This window comes from Grampus griseus (genome assembly GCF_964374135.1).
Source record: "Grampus griseus genome assembly, chromosome: 6".
Lineage (NCBI taxonomy): Eukaryota > Metazoa > Chordata > Mammalia > Artiodactyla > Delphinidae > Grampus > Grampus griseus.
The window spans coordinates 36,397,015-36,409,556 of record NC_139000.1 but is presented as its reverse complement, the minus strand read 5'-3'; the positions used below and the strand labels follow the sequence as shown (position 1 = coordinate 36,409,556).

General features: G+C 40.7%; 1 protein-coding gene and 1 long non-coding RNA gene across 2 annotated transcripts in view; one reads left to right on the top strand and one right to left on the bottom strand.

Moving 5' to 3' along the window:
- Positions 1 to 12,542, top strand: part of LOC309824443 — a 51,443-nt gene that overhangs the window by 21,998 nt on the left and 16,903 nt on the right. The gene's annotated exons all lie outside the window — the stretch shown is intronic.
- On the bottom strand, positions 6,286 to 7,246 carry LOC309824440 (olfactory receptor 13C7-like; the record flags this gene model as incomplete). The annotated part of the gene is given in 2 exon segments (XM_082657316.1): positions 6,286 to 6,435; positions 6,437 to 7,246. Coding segments are annotated over 2 exon segments (960 nt in total).

Below are 12,542 nucleotides of genomic sequence, written 5' to 3'. Positions count from 1 at the left end.
CCTTGCTAAACTCTCTTTTAAATACTTACATCTCTAAATTATTTTAGATTTCCTATATAGTAGGTAATAATATCTGTGAATGATGACAGTTTCTTTTTCTTCCTTCAAAAACGTTAGACTTGCAGTCTTTTTTTCTTGTCCTGCCTCCCTGGCTGGGGCTTCCAGTTCAGTGCTGAAAGTTTTTATCATGAATGAGTGTTGTTTTTTCAAAAGCTTCTTCTGTTTCACTTGGTATAATCATGTGATTTTATTCCTATTTAGCCTGTAAATATGGTAGATGCATTGACTGATCTTTGAATATTGAACCAGCCTTGTATTCCTGGGAGGAGGGGATCCTCCTTACTGCTGGGTGGGGAGTGGGAATTTCAGCTCCCTACTAGGGCTCTGCTGATTCCCTTCTGCCTGGCAGAGGCAGGAGTGCCTAGTACTACTCCCACGACCTCCACTGACACTGTGGGAAGGGGTGGCCTCATTAGCACAGGCACAAGTCCTGACCCTTCTTTAGGCCCCCTCTGATACCACCCAAGTGGGAAGGAGAAGGAGCTTCCCATGTGGTCTCCACTGACACTGTGGGTTGGGGTGGGGACTTGTTACTGCCCAGCAGATACAAACATCTCACCTCCCTATCCAGCCTCCTCTGATACCACATTGACAGGGTAGTGGTTGGGTTGCCTTGTCATAGCCTGGTAAGAATGGAAGTCTAGGCTGTCTGCTCAACCTTTGCTGGTGGGGTAAGGGTGTTTTTTTTTTTTTCCTGAGGTGTCTGGCTGGAGTAGAGTGGTTATTGTCAAGACATTGAATTTTTTTTAATTAATTAATTTTTGGCTGTGTTAGGTCTTGGTTGCTGCGCATGGGCTTTCTCTAGTTGTGGCGAGTGGCGAGCAGGGGCTACTCTTTGTTGCGGTGCACGGGCTGTAGGCGCGAGGGCTTCAGTAGTTGTGGTGCATGGGCTCAGTAGTTGTGGTGCACGGGCTTAGTTGCTCTGAGGCATGTGGGATCTTCCCGGACCAGGCCTTGAACCCGTGTCCCCTGCATTGGCAGGCGGATTCTTAACCACTGAGCCACCAGGGAAGTCCCAGGACATGGAGTTTTATCAAACACTTTCTACATCTATTGAGATGATCATTTGGTTTTTCTTCTTTAATTTATTAATGTGGTAAAATTTTAATGTTCACCCTATCCATGCTTTTTTGGGATGAATGCAACTTTCTCACAGTGTATTATCTTCTAAGTATATTACTATATTTGTTTTATTGATTTTTTGTATTTTAGCATTTTGGCATCAATATTCAGGGGGAGTGCAGGCCTGAAAAGAGTTTATTCCTTCTGTTTTATTTGAAAAAGAGCCTGGAATTTGACCAAGACTAGTTTGCAGTTTTTTGTATCTCAATTGGGAATTATCTACCATGTAAGATAAATATAGGATTGCAGTTGGAGTATGCAGTGGTCAGCAAGAGAGGGTGACTTTGTAAAGATGCTTTTGCTTTGGGCTTTGTAATTGTCAGGACTTTGTAAGTTTCTAGATAGAAAACTTACTCCAACCAGCATAATCCCAATACAAACTTTAATGCTCATACAACTGAGAAGTTCAAGGGTGGATTCAGTCTCAGGCACAGCTGGAATTAGGGACTCACCATGTCATTAGGACTCTCTGTCTCTTCATATGGTTCTTATCTCTACTTGTCTTTTCCTGGCTTCATTTTTAGCAGACTTTCTCACGTGCTAAGGAAGAGGGCTGTCAGCAGCCTAATCCACATTTTTCTATTTGAGTCTCCAGATGAGAACTGAGCCCTGGCCAACACCTTAGACTGCAGCCTTGCAGAGGACTTGCTTGAATTCCTAACTCACAGAAATGGCAGGATTATAAATGTGTATTGTCTGAAGCTACTAAGTGGTGATCTGCTATGCAGCATAGAAAGCTAATACAGGACCCCTTTCTTCTTGCTCCAGTTGAAATATGCTGGGGAATGGTTCTGATTAGTTTGACCTAGGTCATATGCTTTCCCTTAGACTGATTGCTGTGGCCAAGCGTTGGTGTAGTACAATTGGCAGCCCCACTAGAATCACATGATAAGAGTGAGAGGGCAGTTTCCTCCCCAAACAATAGATGCACAGTGAAGATGTAAGTGACCTCTGTGACGGCATCCGTAGGAACTCCAACAATACTGTGATTTACATGTGCTTCTAGCAGAGGTCGTAAATTGCAACCCATAGCCAAAAATGGTTGAGGAACAAATTTTGTTTGGTCCTCATAATACTTATACTGTTGAAGAATTATGGGAAGCACTCAACTCTGCAAACACCAGAGATAAATGTGGAGCCTGCAGCAAAGGGAGCAGCTCTTTGCATTCCCTCCCCACCCCCTTTCTGCATTCCTGCCTGGCAGCAGTTGGCTGGAGCTGAGGAGGAAGAGGCAGTTAGCTCCTGCTTTCCCACCTGGTCCTTCCACCAGGACCTGGTCCTGGTCCTTTCCCACCTGGTCGTGTCCACAGGGGACACGTTCCCCGTCCGGCATCTGAAATGCTCTGATTCCTTAAATGCTCTGATTCCTTAAATGCAGTTTGGGTGATTATGTTCTAGACACGTTGTCTGTGATCATCTGTGATGTTTGATTAGGTCATATTTTGTGATAACCTTCATTAGATACTATACTCTCTTGAAGATTTTAAGGATCATCCTAAATTGAGAGAAATGGTCACCAGTAGTAATCAGGTAGAAATTAATTTGCACGTACGCAGAGCTCTGAAAGACTCCATTTGTCAGTGGTCTGGTTTAAACTCTTTGGTTATCTTCAAAACAAGGGCTGGAGTAGAGACTGGTTTTCTTTGCTTCTGAGAACCTTTGATGAGTGAGCCTTTCTGTTTGCCTCCAAGCCCAGGGCTTGGACCTTTTCCCAACAAATAGGATGGACCTGCTCTAGGGATGGGAAAATGGATGGAGCATGGGTCATCCTAACCTATTAGAAAGGGGGAAAAAGGCTTTGAATGAGGGTACTTGGAGGATACTCTAGACTGCCCTGAAGTTTACATTCAGGGCTTTTCCTCCCTCCAAAATGAAAACATCTTTTTTTTTTTTTTTTTTTTTTTTTTTTTTTGCGGTACGCGGGCCTCTCACTGTTGTGGCCTCTCCCGCCATGGAGCACAGGCTCCGGATGAGCAGGCCCAGCGGCCATGGCTCACGGGCCCAGCCGCTCCGCGGCATGTGGGATCCTCCCGGACCGGGTCATGAACCCGTGTCCCCTGTATCGGCAGGCGGACTCTCAACCACTGCACCACCAGGGAAGCCCGAAACATCTTTTTAAAATATCTTCTGTTAATGCATGACCATTGTAAATATATGATGTACTCAAACTTCTTTATGTATTTTCCCTAGGTGTTTTAAAGTTGTGACTGGTGTGAATTATATACAACCCCCCTACTGTACTTTCTTACTAGTTGTAGTAGTTTTGCACTTGATTAAACTTTTTTCCTCAGTAAACAACATCTGTTTACTTACTGAATAGTTTTCTTCTTTTCTATATTTTGTTCCTTATTTGTTTTTCTGATCTGGTTTAATTAGCTAGAATGATGCAGACATCGAGAGCAGAGGTCCTAATCCAGACATGCATCGTAGGCATGTCGTTGGTATTCTGCCGTCAAGTATGCTGTTTGCTGTTGTTCTTCACGAAGGATGGTTTCTTCTATTCAAGTCCACTACTTTAAAAAGTCAGAAATAGATGCTAGATTTTACCAAATGACTTCTCAACATTTGTGGATGGGATTACTTTTTCTTATTTAATCTGTTAACAAAATGGTTGCAGTAATTGATCTCCTAATGTTCCTAATGTTAGAAACCTTGAAATTCCTAAAAAAAACCCACTGGGTAATGTGTATTATTTGTTTACTGTACAATGATTTAAATCTACTTAGGTGCAATAAATGAGTTTTTTCATTTGATGAACTTTCTTTGTTCTTTCATAATCCTCGGATTCTTTCAAAGAAAGAATTCTAATACTTGTCTACTGGTATTGACTCGTAAATTTTCAACAAGCATGTTAAGACTTCTGTTGCATTTCAGTATCAATGCAATGGATTGTATTTATAAGAATCCCTTCCCACCATATCCTTTGTAAGATGAAGCCTTCAGTGGCCTTTGCTTCTCTTTCTCCATTTCCCAGCTTGATGAAGTCATCTAGAATTGTAACTGGAGCTCCATCATTGCTTTCTTGTTACTGTTTACCTCGACATGATTGCTACTAATTCCTTCATAGATTTGTCTTTGCAAATTTGGTATAAGAATTGACTAAACTTCATTGGTCTTATGCATTTCATCATTCTCCACTGTCTCTTCTATGGCATATCCATCACATCCTTTCATTTATTTATTTTTAACTGTTTGTTGGGAGAATGTTCTAAATAAATTTTTTTTCAGGAAGGGATTGCAGGGGTATGTGCTTTCTGTGTTTACACATGACAGCAAGTGTCTTTTTAACCCTCGTATCTGTGCAATGATGAGGGGTATGTAGAACTCGGGACTCACAGCCCATTTCCCTCACAACTTAGTAAACCTTGTTCCACTGATGTCTACATTTAGGGCTGCAGAACAGCTGGCCAATGGCAGTCAGATTCTCATTCCTTCTTAGGAAATATGCTTTTCTTCTGTGTAAAAGTCTATAGAACTATTTTGGTATATATAGGCATCAAAAGTTATCCTTGAATATTTATCCTAGGTAGGTGTGTCTTTTGCTACAATTCTTATCTGGTGATTGATGAACATTTTATGAACAAAATATCTAAAACTTCTATTCAGTGAAATGTGTTTTTTTCTCTTTAGTTATTATTTGTCTTTTGTCTGCTCTGTTTTCTCTTCATGTTTTCATGATGGATCCCCCTGGTCTATCTCCCATGCCTCTCATCTTTTCTCAAATAACTTAAATCTCTTTGTTTTTCTCTCTGAAGTCTAGGAGAGGAATTTAAGTTATTTTTAATTTTAAAGTTCATTTTAAAAAATTGTGCCATCTACTTTTAAATACTTTCTACTGAATTTTATTTGATCCAGTAAGTGGAATCTTTCCCCTAAGAAAAAGTTCTTATTTCCCAGTTATCTTTTCTCCTAGCTTCTTTTTTTATAGACTTCTCTTGTTTTATTGATTCACTACCCTCTTGAATTCTGCTGAGAAAACCACTGAGAATTTTCTTTAATGCTTTCACCATCTTCCTGCAATGACTGTTTTTCAGCAAAGGCTGATTGTTTCGATTGTTAGTTTCCTCTCTGTTGGATTAAAAATTGATATCAACTGTCAGAGGTTTTCTATTCTACTCATTCTTTAACTAGATGTCTAGATTAATTACTCTAGGGAGCTGCCTTGGAATTCCTCACCAGTCATGTAGGTGATTCTTAGATGTCTCCTCCTCCCTCTGAGCATCACCTCCTCTCCCTCTGACTACCGTGTGGCTTTGGGGTTTCTTAGGTAGAAAAGCAAGCGATGGTCACCCCTTGGCTGCACACTCGGTCAAGCCAGGTCAGGTGGTTAATAGAATTCATTTGATTCTCCTCGGTACCTCTCAGTTTTGACATTACTCTGATGACCCTTGGAGGCCAAGGATATCTAGGGAAAGAACCCAGGGATGAATAACATTTTCAAAAAAGGGAAAAGAAAAAAGGCCTGAACCTTTGACCTTTGCATCAGTTTCGCCACACCTTGCTCTCCTCTCTGCTCCAAAGATATAAATGATTTTCTGGTGGGGGACTTGGTTAAGGACAAGAGAAAGAGGTTAATTTTGAAGACACAGGAAGAGAATGATTCAAGAAACAGTTTTAATAATTTAAATGACAATAAGGAGAAAGAGGCAATGAGGATAAGGATAAAAATATTACTGTTATTTAATAATGGAGTAGGAAGAGTTGACATAGGTGACATAAAAATAAGAACCCTTTCAAATATGTTCAAAGGGCGAGCCAAGGAGTAATTGAATTATGGCCCTACAGACTTGAGCTTTTCATGAGTTAAACAATAAATCTTGAAGGGTTACTTTTCCTTGTTATCAATTTGTTTACTATGCATCACAGATATAGAGAACTGTAAGGCTTGATCAACAGAAATATACTTTTGTAGAATCGCCTATAGAATGAGGGGAAAATTCATATTAAATGCTTTATGTTCACACAAAGCTCTTGGGTGTAATGAGATTCCGTGTAATTAGATTTACCTACGTAAACTTGCATGAAGTTAGCCCTTCATCTTATCCTCCGAGACCCTCAGGTACGAGAAACCAGGGAACAGGAACCATCAGGACCCCTCCAGCATCACTGGGTGAAGCGTTTCTGAGTTACCAGGTTCCTCACAGCGGCCTTCGCCTCCTTATTCCTCAGGCTGTAGATGATGGGGTTGAGCAAGGGGGTCACCACTCCATAGATGAGGGAGGTGAGCTTGTCTGCAAGGTCCTGTTTGTCTGCCTCCCAGGGGGTCCTTGGATTTAGGCTTCCCATACATGAAGAGGATGGTCCTATAGAAGATGACTACAGCTGTTTGGTGGGCAGAGCAGGTGCAGAAGGTCTTTTTCCTCCTCTCAGCTGAGGGGATCTTCAAAATGGTAGCGATGATGAACACGTAGGAGAAAAAGATGAACAGAACTGGGATGCCCAGGAAGATCACATTGGCCACCACCATACTGATTATACTGATGGAGATATCAGCACAGGCCAACTTCAGGACAGCCAGGATCTCACAGGTGAAGTTGTTGATGACATTGTCCCCACAGAAGGGTAGTTGCATTGCTAGGGATGTCTGCATCATGACAGTGGTGCTTCCAGCTGCCCAGGAGCTGGCAGCCATGGGTGCATAGGCAGCCTTGCTCATGACCTCAGGGTACCTCAGGGGGTTGCAGATGGCCATATGGCGATCAAACGCCATCATGCCCAGAAGCACACACTCTGTGGCCCCCATGGCAAAGGAGAGGAACATCTGCACAGCACATGCTGAGAAGGGGATGGTTTTCCTGGGGGTCAGGAAGTTGTCAAGGATGAGGGGGACTGAGGAGGTTGTGTAGCAGATGTCCAGGAAGGAGAGGTTCCTCAGGAAGAAGTACATGGGCTTGTGTAGGCAGGAGTCCAGGATGGTCACCAGGATGAGGACCCCATTGCCCAGCAGGGTCACCAGGTACATGGACAGGATGAGCACAAAGAACGTTTTCTCCAGCCTTGGGTGGGCTGAGAGGCCCAGGAGAATGAACTCTGTCACAGAGGCTGTCTGGTTGGCACTTTCCATGGTCTGTCTCATCTTTCAACTAAATAAAATACTCAGTGATCCAAACTCAACATCCTTTGTCTCATGTAGGTCCAGGGCATCTGGTCTGGAGTTCCAGTCTGGCTGAGTGATTGAAAAACCATTGTGAAAGTCCACAGTCTCTATTTGTTTCCAAGAAAAAAGAGAAATAAAATTAGAAATTACTTTGGGGTCATAGAATATCAAATTTACAATGTTTAAAGTGAAGATTCTGATTATTTAATGCATTCAATCAGAGACAAGATACATAACATATTCATTTTAGTGGTTCTGTGTCCTATATGGCAGTTCATCTCATTAAACTTGGCCAGAAAAGTGACTTTAAGTTTGCTCTGTGTTCTCCCACTTTGTGCTAGGTACTAGGGAAATCATTAGTTGTGAATACTCACTCTGTTTCTCCAGATCATTTTCACAGAAAACATACTCCTGTTGTTCCCAAGATCTCTTTTCTCATGAGCAATGCTAGCTCCAGGGCTTTCCATTCATCTGTCTGTCCAGCTACCTGTCTTGTCCGTTTGTGCATCCATCCCTCCATCCCTCCATCCCTCCATCCCTCCATCCCTCCATGCCTCCATCCCTCCATCCCTCTATCCCTCCATCCCTCCATCAATCTATTTGTCTGTGTCTGAATATCCATCCATCCATCCATCAAAACACTTGTTGGGTGTGAGAATTCCCATGAGGAACAGGGGTGACCCATGGCCCAGGCTTAAATGGGCACACAACCTGTCAGGGAGGGGAAGCAGAAGGATTCAGGAGAGGCCAGAACATCCAAAAGGACATTCATTTTGATAGAACAGGGGTCATGAAATGCTTCTTAAGTGATGTAGAATCTAGCTGGGCTTTTAAGGACAAAAGGACACTGGACATGGAGAGATACCTTGGGGAGGTCTCCAAGGTAATTTTGTGATCTGGAAATGCTGATATGTTCCTAATAGTTTGAATCTGATGTTTTATGAAGATAGAGGACTGTCTCCAAAAATCCACAGTGGGTCACAGCTTCTGGAAATCTAGTTCTCTTAGATAACTAAAAGCAGTGCTTTTTTCTTTTTTTTCGGTCTTGAATATATTTGACATAAAACATGTAAATTTAAGGTGTACAATGTGTTACTTTGATACATTTACATATTGTAATATGATTGCTGTTGTGATATTTATTACATAATTATGATACAATATTGCTGTCTATATTCACTGAACTGTGCATTAGATCACTGGGTTATTTACTACTTGTCACAAGTTTGTACTCCTAAACAACATCTATTTTATGTTATGTTATTTTATATTTTTGTTATCATTCCCTCTTGGTGAATGTCCACACAGGAATCAGTGGACATTAATAGTCCTTGAACATTTTGGCTAAGCTTCTAGGTATGTTACACAGAATTATATCATGATCATGCTTCCCCAAATAATCTAGTCCAACTCTGTCTCCCATTGTAGATCTTTTTCTGCACCACAGTGATGCATGGCTTTTCAGTTTCAGCTTGATTTCCTCTAATGATGAAGAGCCCACTACATTCCCAAATGACCTACTCCATATTTGCAGAGCTCTAGAGTATTAGAAAATTCTTTTTCACGAGAGAGAGGCATGGACATATATACACTACCAAACGTAAGGTAGATAGCTAGTGGGAAGCAGCCGCATAGCACAGGGATATCAGCTCGGTGCTTTGTGACCGCCTGGAGGGGTGGGATAGGGAGGGTGGGAGGGAGGGAGACGCAAGAGGGAAGAGATATGGGAACATATGTATATGTATGACTGATTCACTTTGTTATAAAGCAGAAACTAACACACCATTGTAAAGCAATTGTACCCTAATTAAAAAAAAAAAAAGCACAAGAGGGCTTCCCTAGTGGCGCAGTGGTTGAGAGTCCGCCTGCCGTTGCAGGGGACCACGGGTTCATGCCCCGGTCCAAGAAGATCCCACATGCCGCAGAGCGGCTGGGCCCGCGCGTCAGGAGCCTGTGCTCCGCAATGGGAGAGGCCACAATGGTGAGAGGCCCGGGTATCGCAAAAAAAAAAAAAAAAACCACAAGAGTTCTCATATCACGTTCTTGCCAGCGTTTGGCGTTGTCAGTCTAAAGTTTTACCCACTCTGGTGATGTGTAGTTGTATCTCATTGTGGTTTTCATCTGCATCATTTTCCTGATAACAAGTAACCTTGAGCACTTTTTCATGTGATCATTGATCATTCCTGTATCTTTCTTTGTGAATTATCTGTTGAAACATTTTGTCCATTATTATAGTTTTCTGTTGTTTTTTTAAAAAATATTGAGTTGTAGGAAGTTCTTATATATTTTAGATACAAGTCCTTTGTCAGATATGTGTACTGTGAATATTCTACCAGTTTGTGCCTTGCATGTTCATTTTCTTAATAGTGTCTTCTGCTGAGCAGATGTTTTAAATTTTGATGAACTCTATCATTAAAACATTTTTTTTGGTTATTACTTTCCATATCCTCTGTAAGAAAATTTTGCCTACCCCCCAATCACAAAGATGTTTTTCTATGTTTTATAATAAAAGCTTTATAGTTTCTTTCAGCTTTTATGTTTAGGTCTATGGTCCATAGCAAATTAATTTTTGACTTTTTTTGGTCTAGTTCTATCAATTACTGAGAAAAGGATATGAAAATCTCCAATTCTGACCGTGGCTCTATTTCTCCCTTTAAATATGTCTGTTTTTCATTCATATTATTTTGAGGCTTGGTTACTAGGTGAATATACATTCATGATTTTATGTCTTCCTGATTATTTGACACCTTATCCTTATGAAATGTCCCTCTTTATTCTGGTAATATGCTTTGTCTTCAAATCTACTTTATCTGATACTAATATAACTCTCCAGCTGTTTGCTTGACATATTTTTCCATCCTTTTACCTTCAACCTGTATGTGTCTTTATTTTTTAAATGCTTCTTTTAGACAGAATACAGTTGAGACTTGCTTTTTTACCCAGTCTGACAGTCTCTGTATTTTAATTAGTAAGTTTGATCCATTTCTATTTAATGTAATCACTGAATAGTTGGGTTTAGTTTACTATTTGTTGTTGTTTTCTATTTATCACATCTACTTTTTGTTCATCTGTTCCTATTTTCCTCCAGTCTCTTAGGTTAATTGAATAATTCTTAGAACTAATTCCATTTTAATTTATGTATTGGCTTTTTAGCTGTAGCTCTTTGCCTTATTTTTCTAGTGGTTGCTCTAGGTATTACTATGTACATCTGAATATTTTAGCTGTCTCAAAATTCTTGCTCAAACAAGGATACAGATATCAATTAGGCAAATGAATGAATCAGCCCCAGTGCCAGACTAATTCTACCAGAATATCCTAGGTACTTGCTACTCAAAGTGTGATCTAACACCAGCAATATCACTTGAAATCTTGTTAGAACTGCAGAATCTCCAGTCCCATTCCAGATTTACTGAACTGTAATCTGCATTTTCACAAAATTCTCAGGCGATTTATATGCATGTTAAAGTTTGAGAAGTAGTTTTCAATAATTAATTGAAATTCTAGAACTATACAGAGCAAATTTTAGACACATTAGAATCCCAACTTTGCAGTGTCCATCACGTCTTGGAATTCACCACACCATGCTCTTCTTGGGTCAACTTGGGTAGTTTTGTTTGCTCCACAGTTGTGAGCACTACTTCTAAACCAACCACAATCCCACAGCTGCCTTTTGTTGTACTATTAGTTTGTACAAATTTTTGGCTTCCTGCATTATTCTGAAACCTGATACTCACACCTAGCCCCCTCAAAGTGGAAAATGCACAGTGCCTTTTCTCCATGCAATGCCACATTCTTGTGTGTGTGTGTGTGTGTGTGTGTGAAATGCTGTCGTCTTTCTACCTCCACAGCTGTGTTCTTCTTGAAATGGAATAACTTCTGGGCTGAAATGGTGGCTCTCTTGAAAATCAGACAACCTGCTTCTGAAGCTCTGTGATATGGTCCTATTGTTAAAAACAGTGGTCATTGTTTGGGTTTCCTAGGTAATAGACTCTAAGGGATTCAGCATATGAATTTTGGTGGGACACAAAAATTCAGCCGATAATAGCCCTCCTGGTGTAAAAGCAGCCCTATCTCCTCCTCATGAGCAGGATCAGTTATATGCCACTAGGATAGTGACTCCTTTCCTTGCCTGCTGGTCTCTTGACATAAAAGTCCAACATGACTGGGGATAGCCATAGTTTAAAGTTAGCAGATATAACAGAATAGAAAGTCCAGTGCTCACTTCAGCAGCACATATACAAAAATTGGAACTATACAGAGAAGATTAGCATGGCCCTGTGCAAGGATGACACACAAATTCATGAAGCATTCCATGTTTTTTTTTTTTTTTGGATGGTATGATCCCATTTTTGTTAAAAAAAACAAAACAAAACCACCACACAGGTGGGAAAATGCATAATATATAAATGGGAAAAAGTCTTAAATGGTAAATGCCAAATTGGGTAAGAGTACTGGGAGTTTCTACATCTTTGTAGTGTTTGATTTGTTTGTTTGTTCATTTTACAATGAATACATATTACTTTTTTCACTTAAAGAAGCATTTATTCCATCCTTCCCTCAGACAGAGAGGGATCTTTCTTACTTGTTTTCTTTTTTTTAAGTAATATATGTATATATAATTTATTTATTTTTGGCTACGTTGGGTCTTTGTTGCTGCGCACAGGCTTTCTCTGGTTGCAGCAAGCAGGGACTACTCTTCATTGCGGTGCATGGACTTCTCATTGGGGTAGCTTCTCTTGTTGCGGAGCATGGGCTCTAGGCGTGTGGGCTTCAGTACTTGTGGCACAAGGGCTCAGTAGTTGTGGCTCACAGGCTCTAGAGGGCAGGCTCAGTAGTTGTGGTGCACGGGCTTAGTTGCTCTGCAGCATGTGGGATCTTCCCGAGCCAGGGCTCGAACCCGTGTCCCCTGCATTGGCAGGCGGATTCTTAACCATTGCGCCACCACAGAAGGCCTTACTTTTTTTTTTTTAAAGTAGATTTAGAGCAATGTTGTCAGTTTCTTTGACTATCTATTCCAGTGTCTCATAACTATTTCCCTTATGCTGCTGTTTTAAGCCAAGTTTCTCAGTAGAAAGCTCACCATCATGTACATGAAAGTGCATGCTTAATAATAATAGCTGTTATTTATTCGAGCAATCATTATGTCCCAGATCATCTTCTAAGCACTTAATATGTATTAACCCATGTAATTTTTAATAACCCTGTTAGTAGCTGCAGTTTACAAATGGAGAAATGAAGCATAGCGTTTAAGAAACTTTCCTAA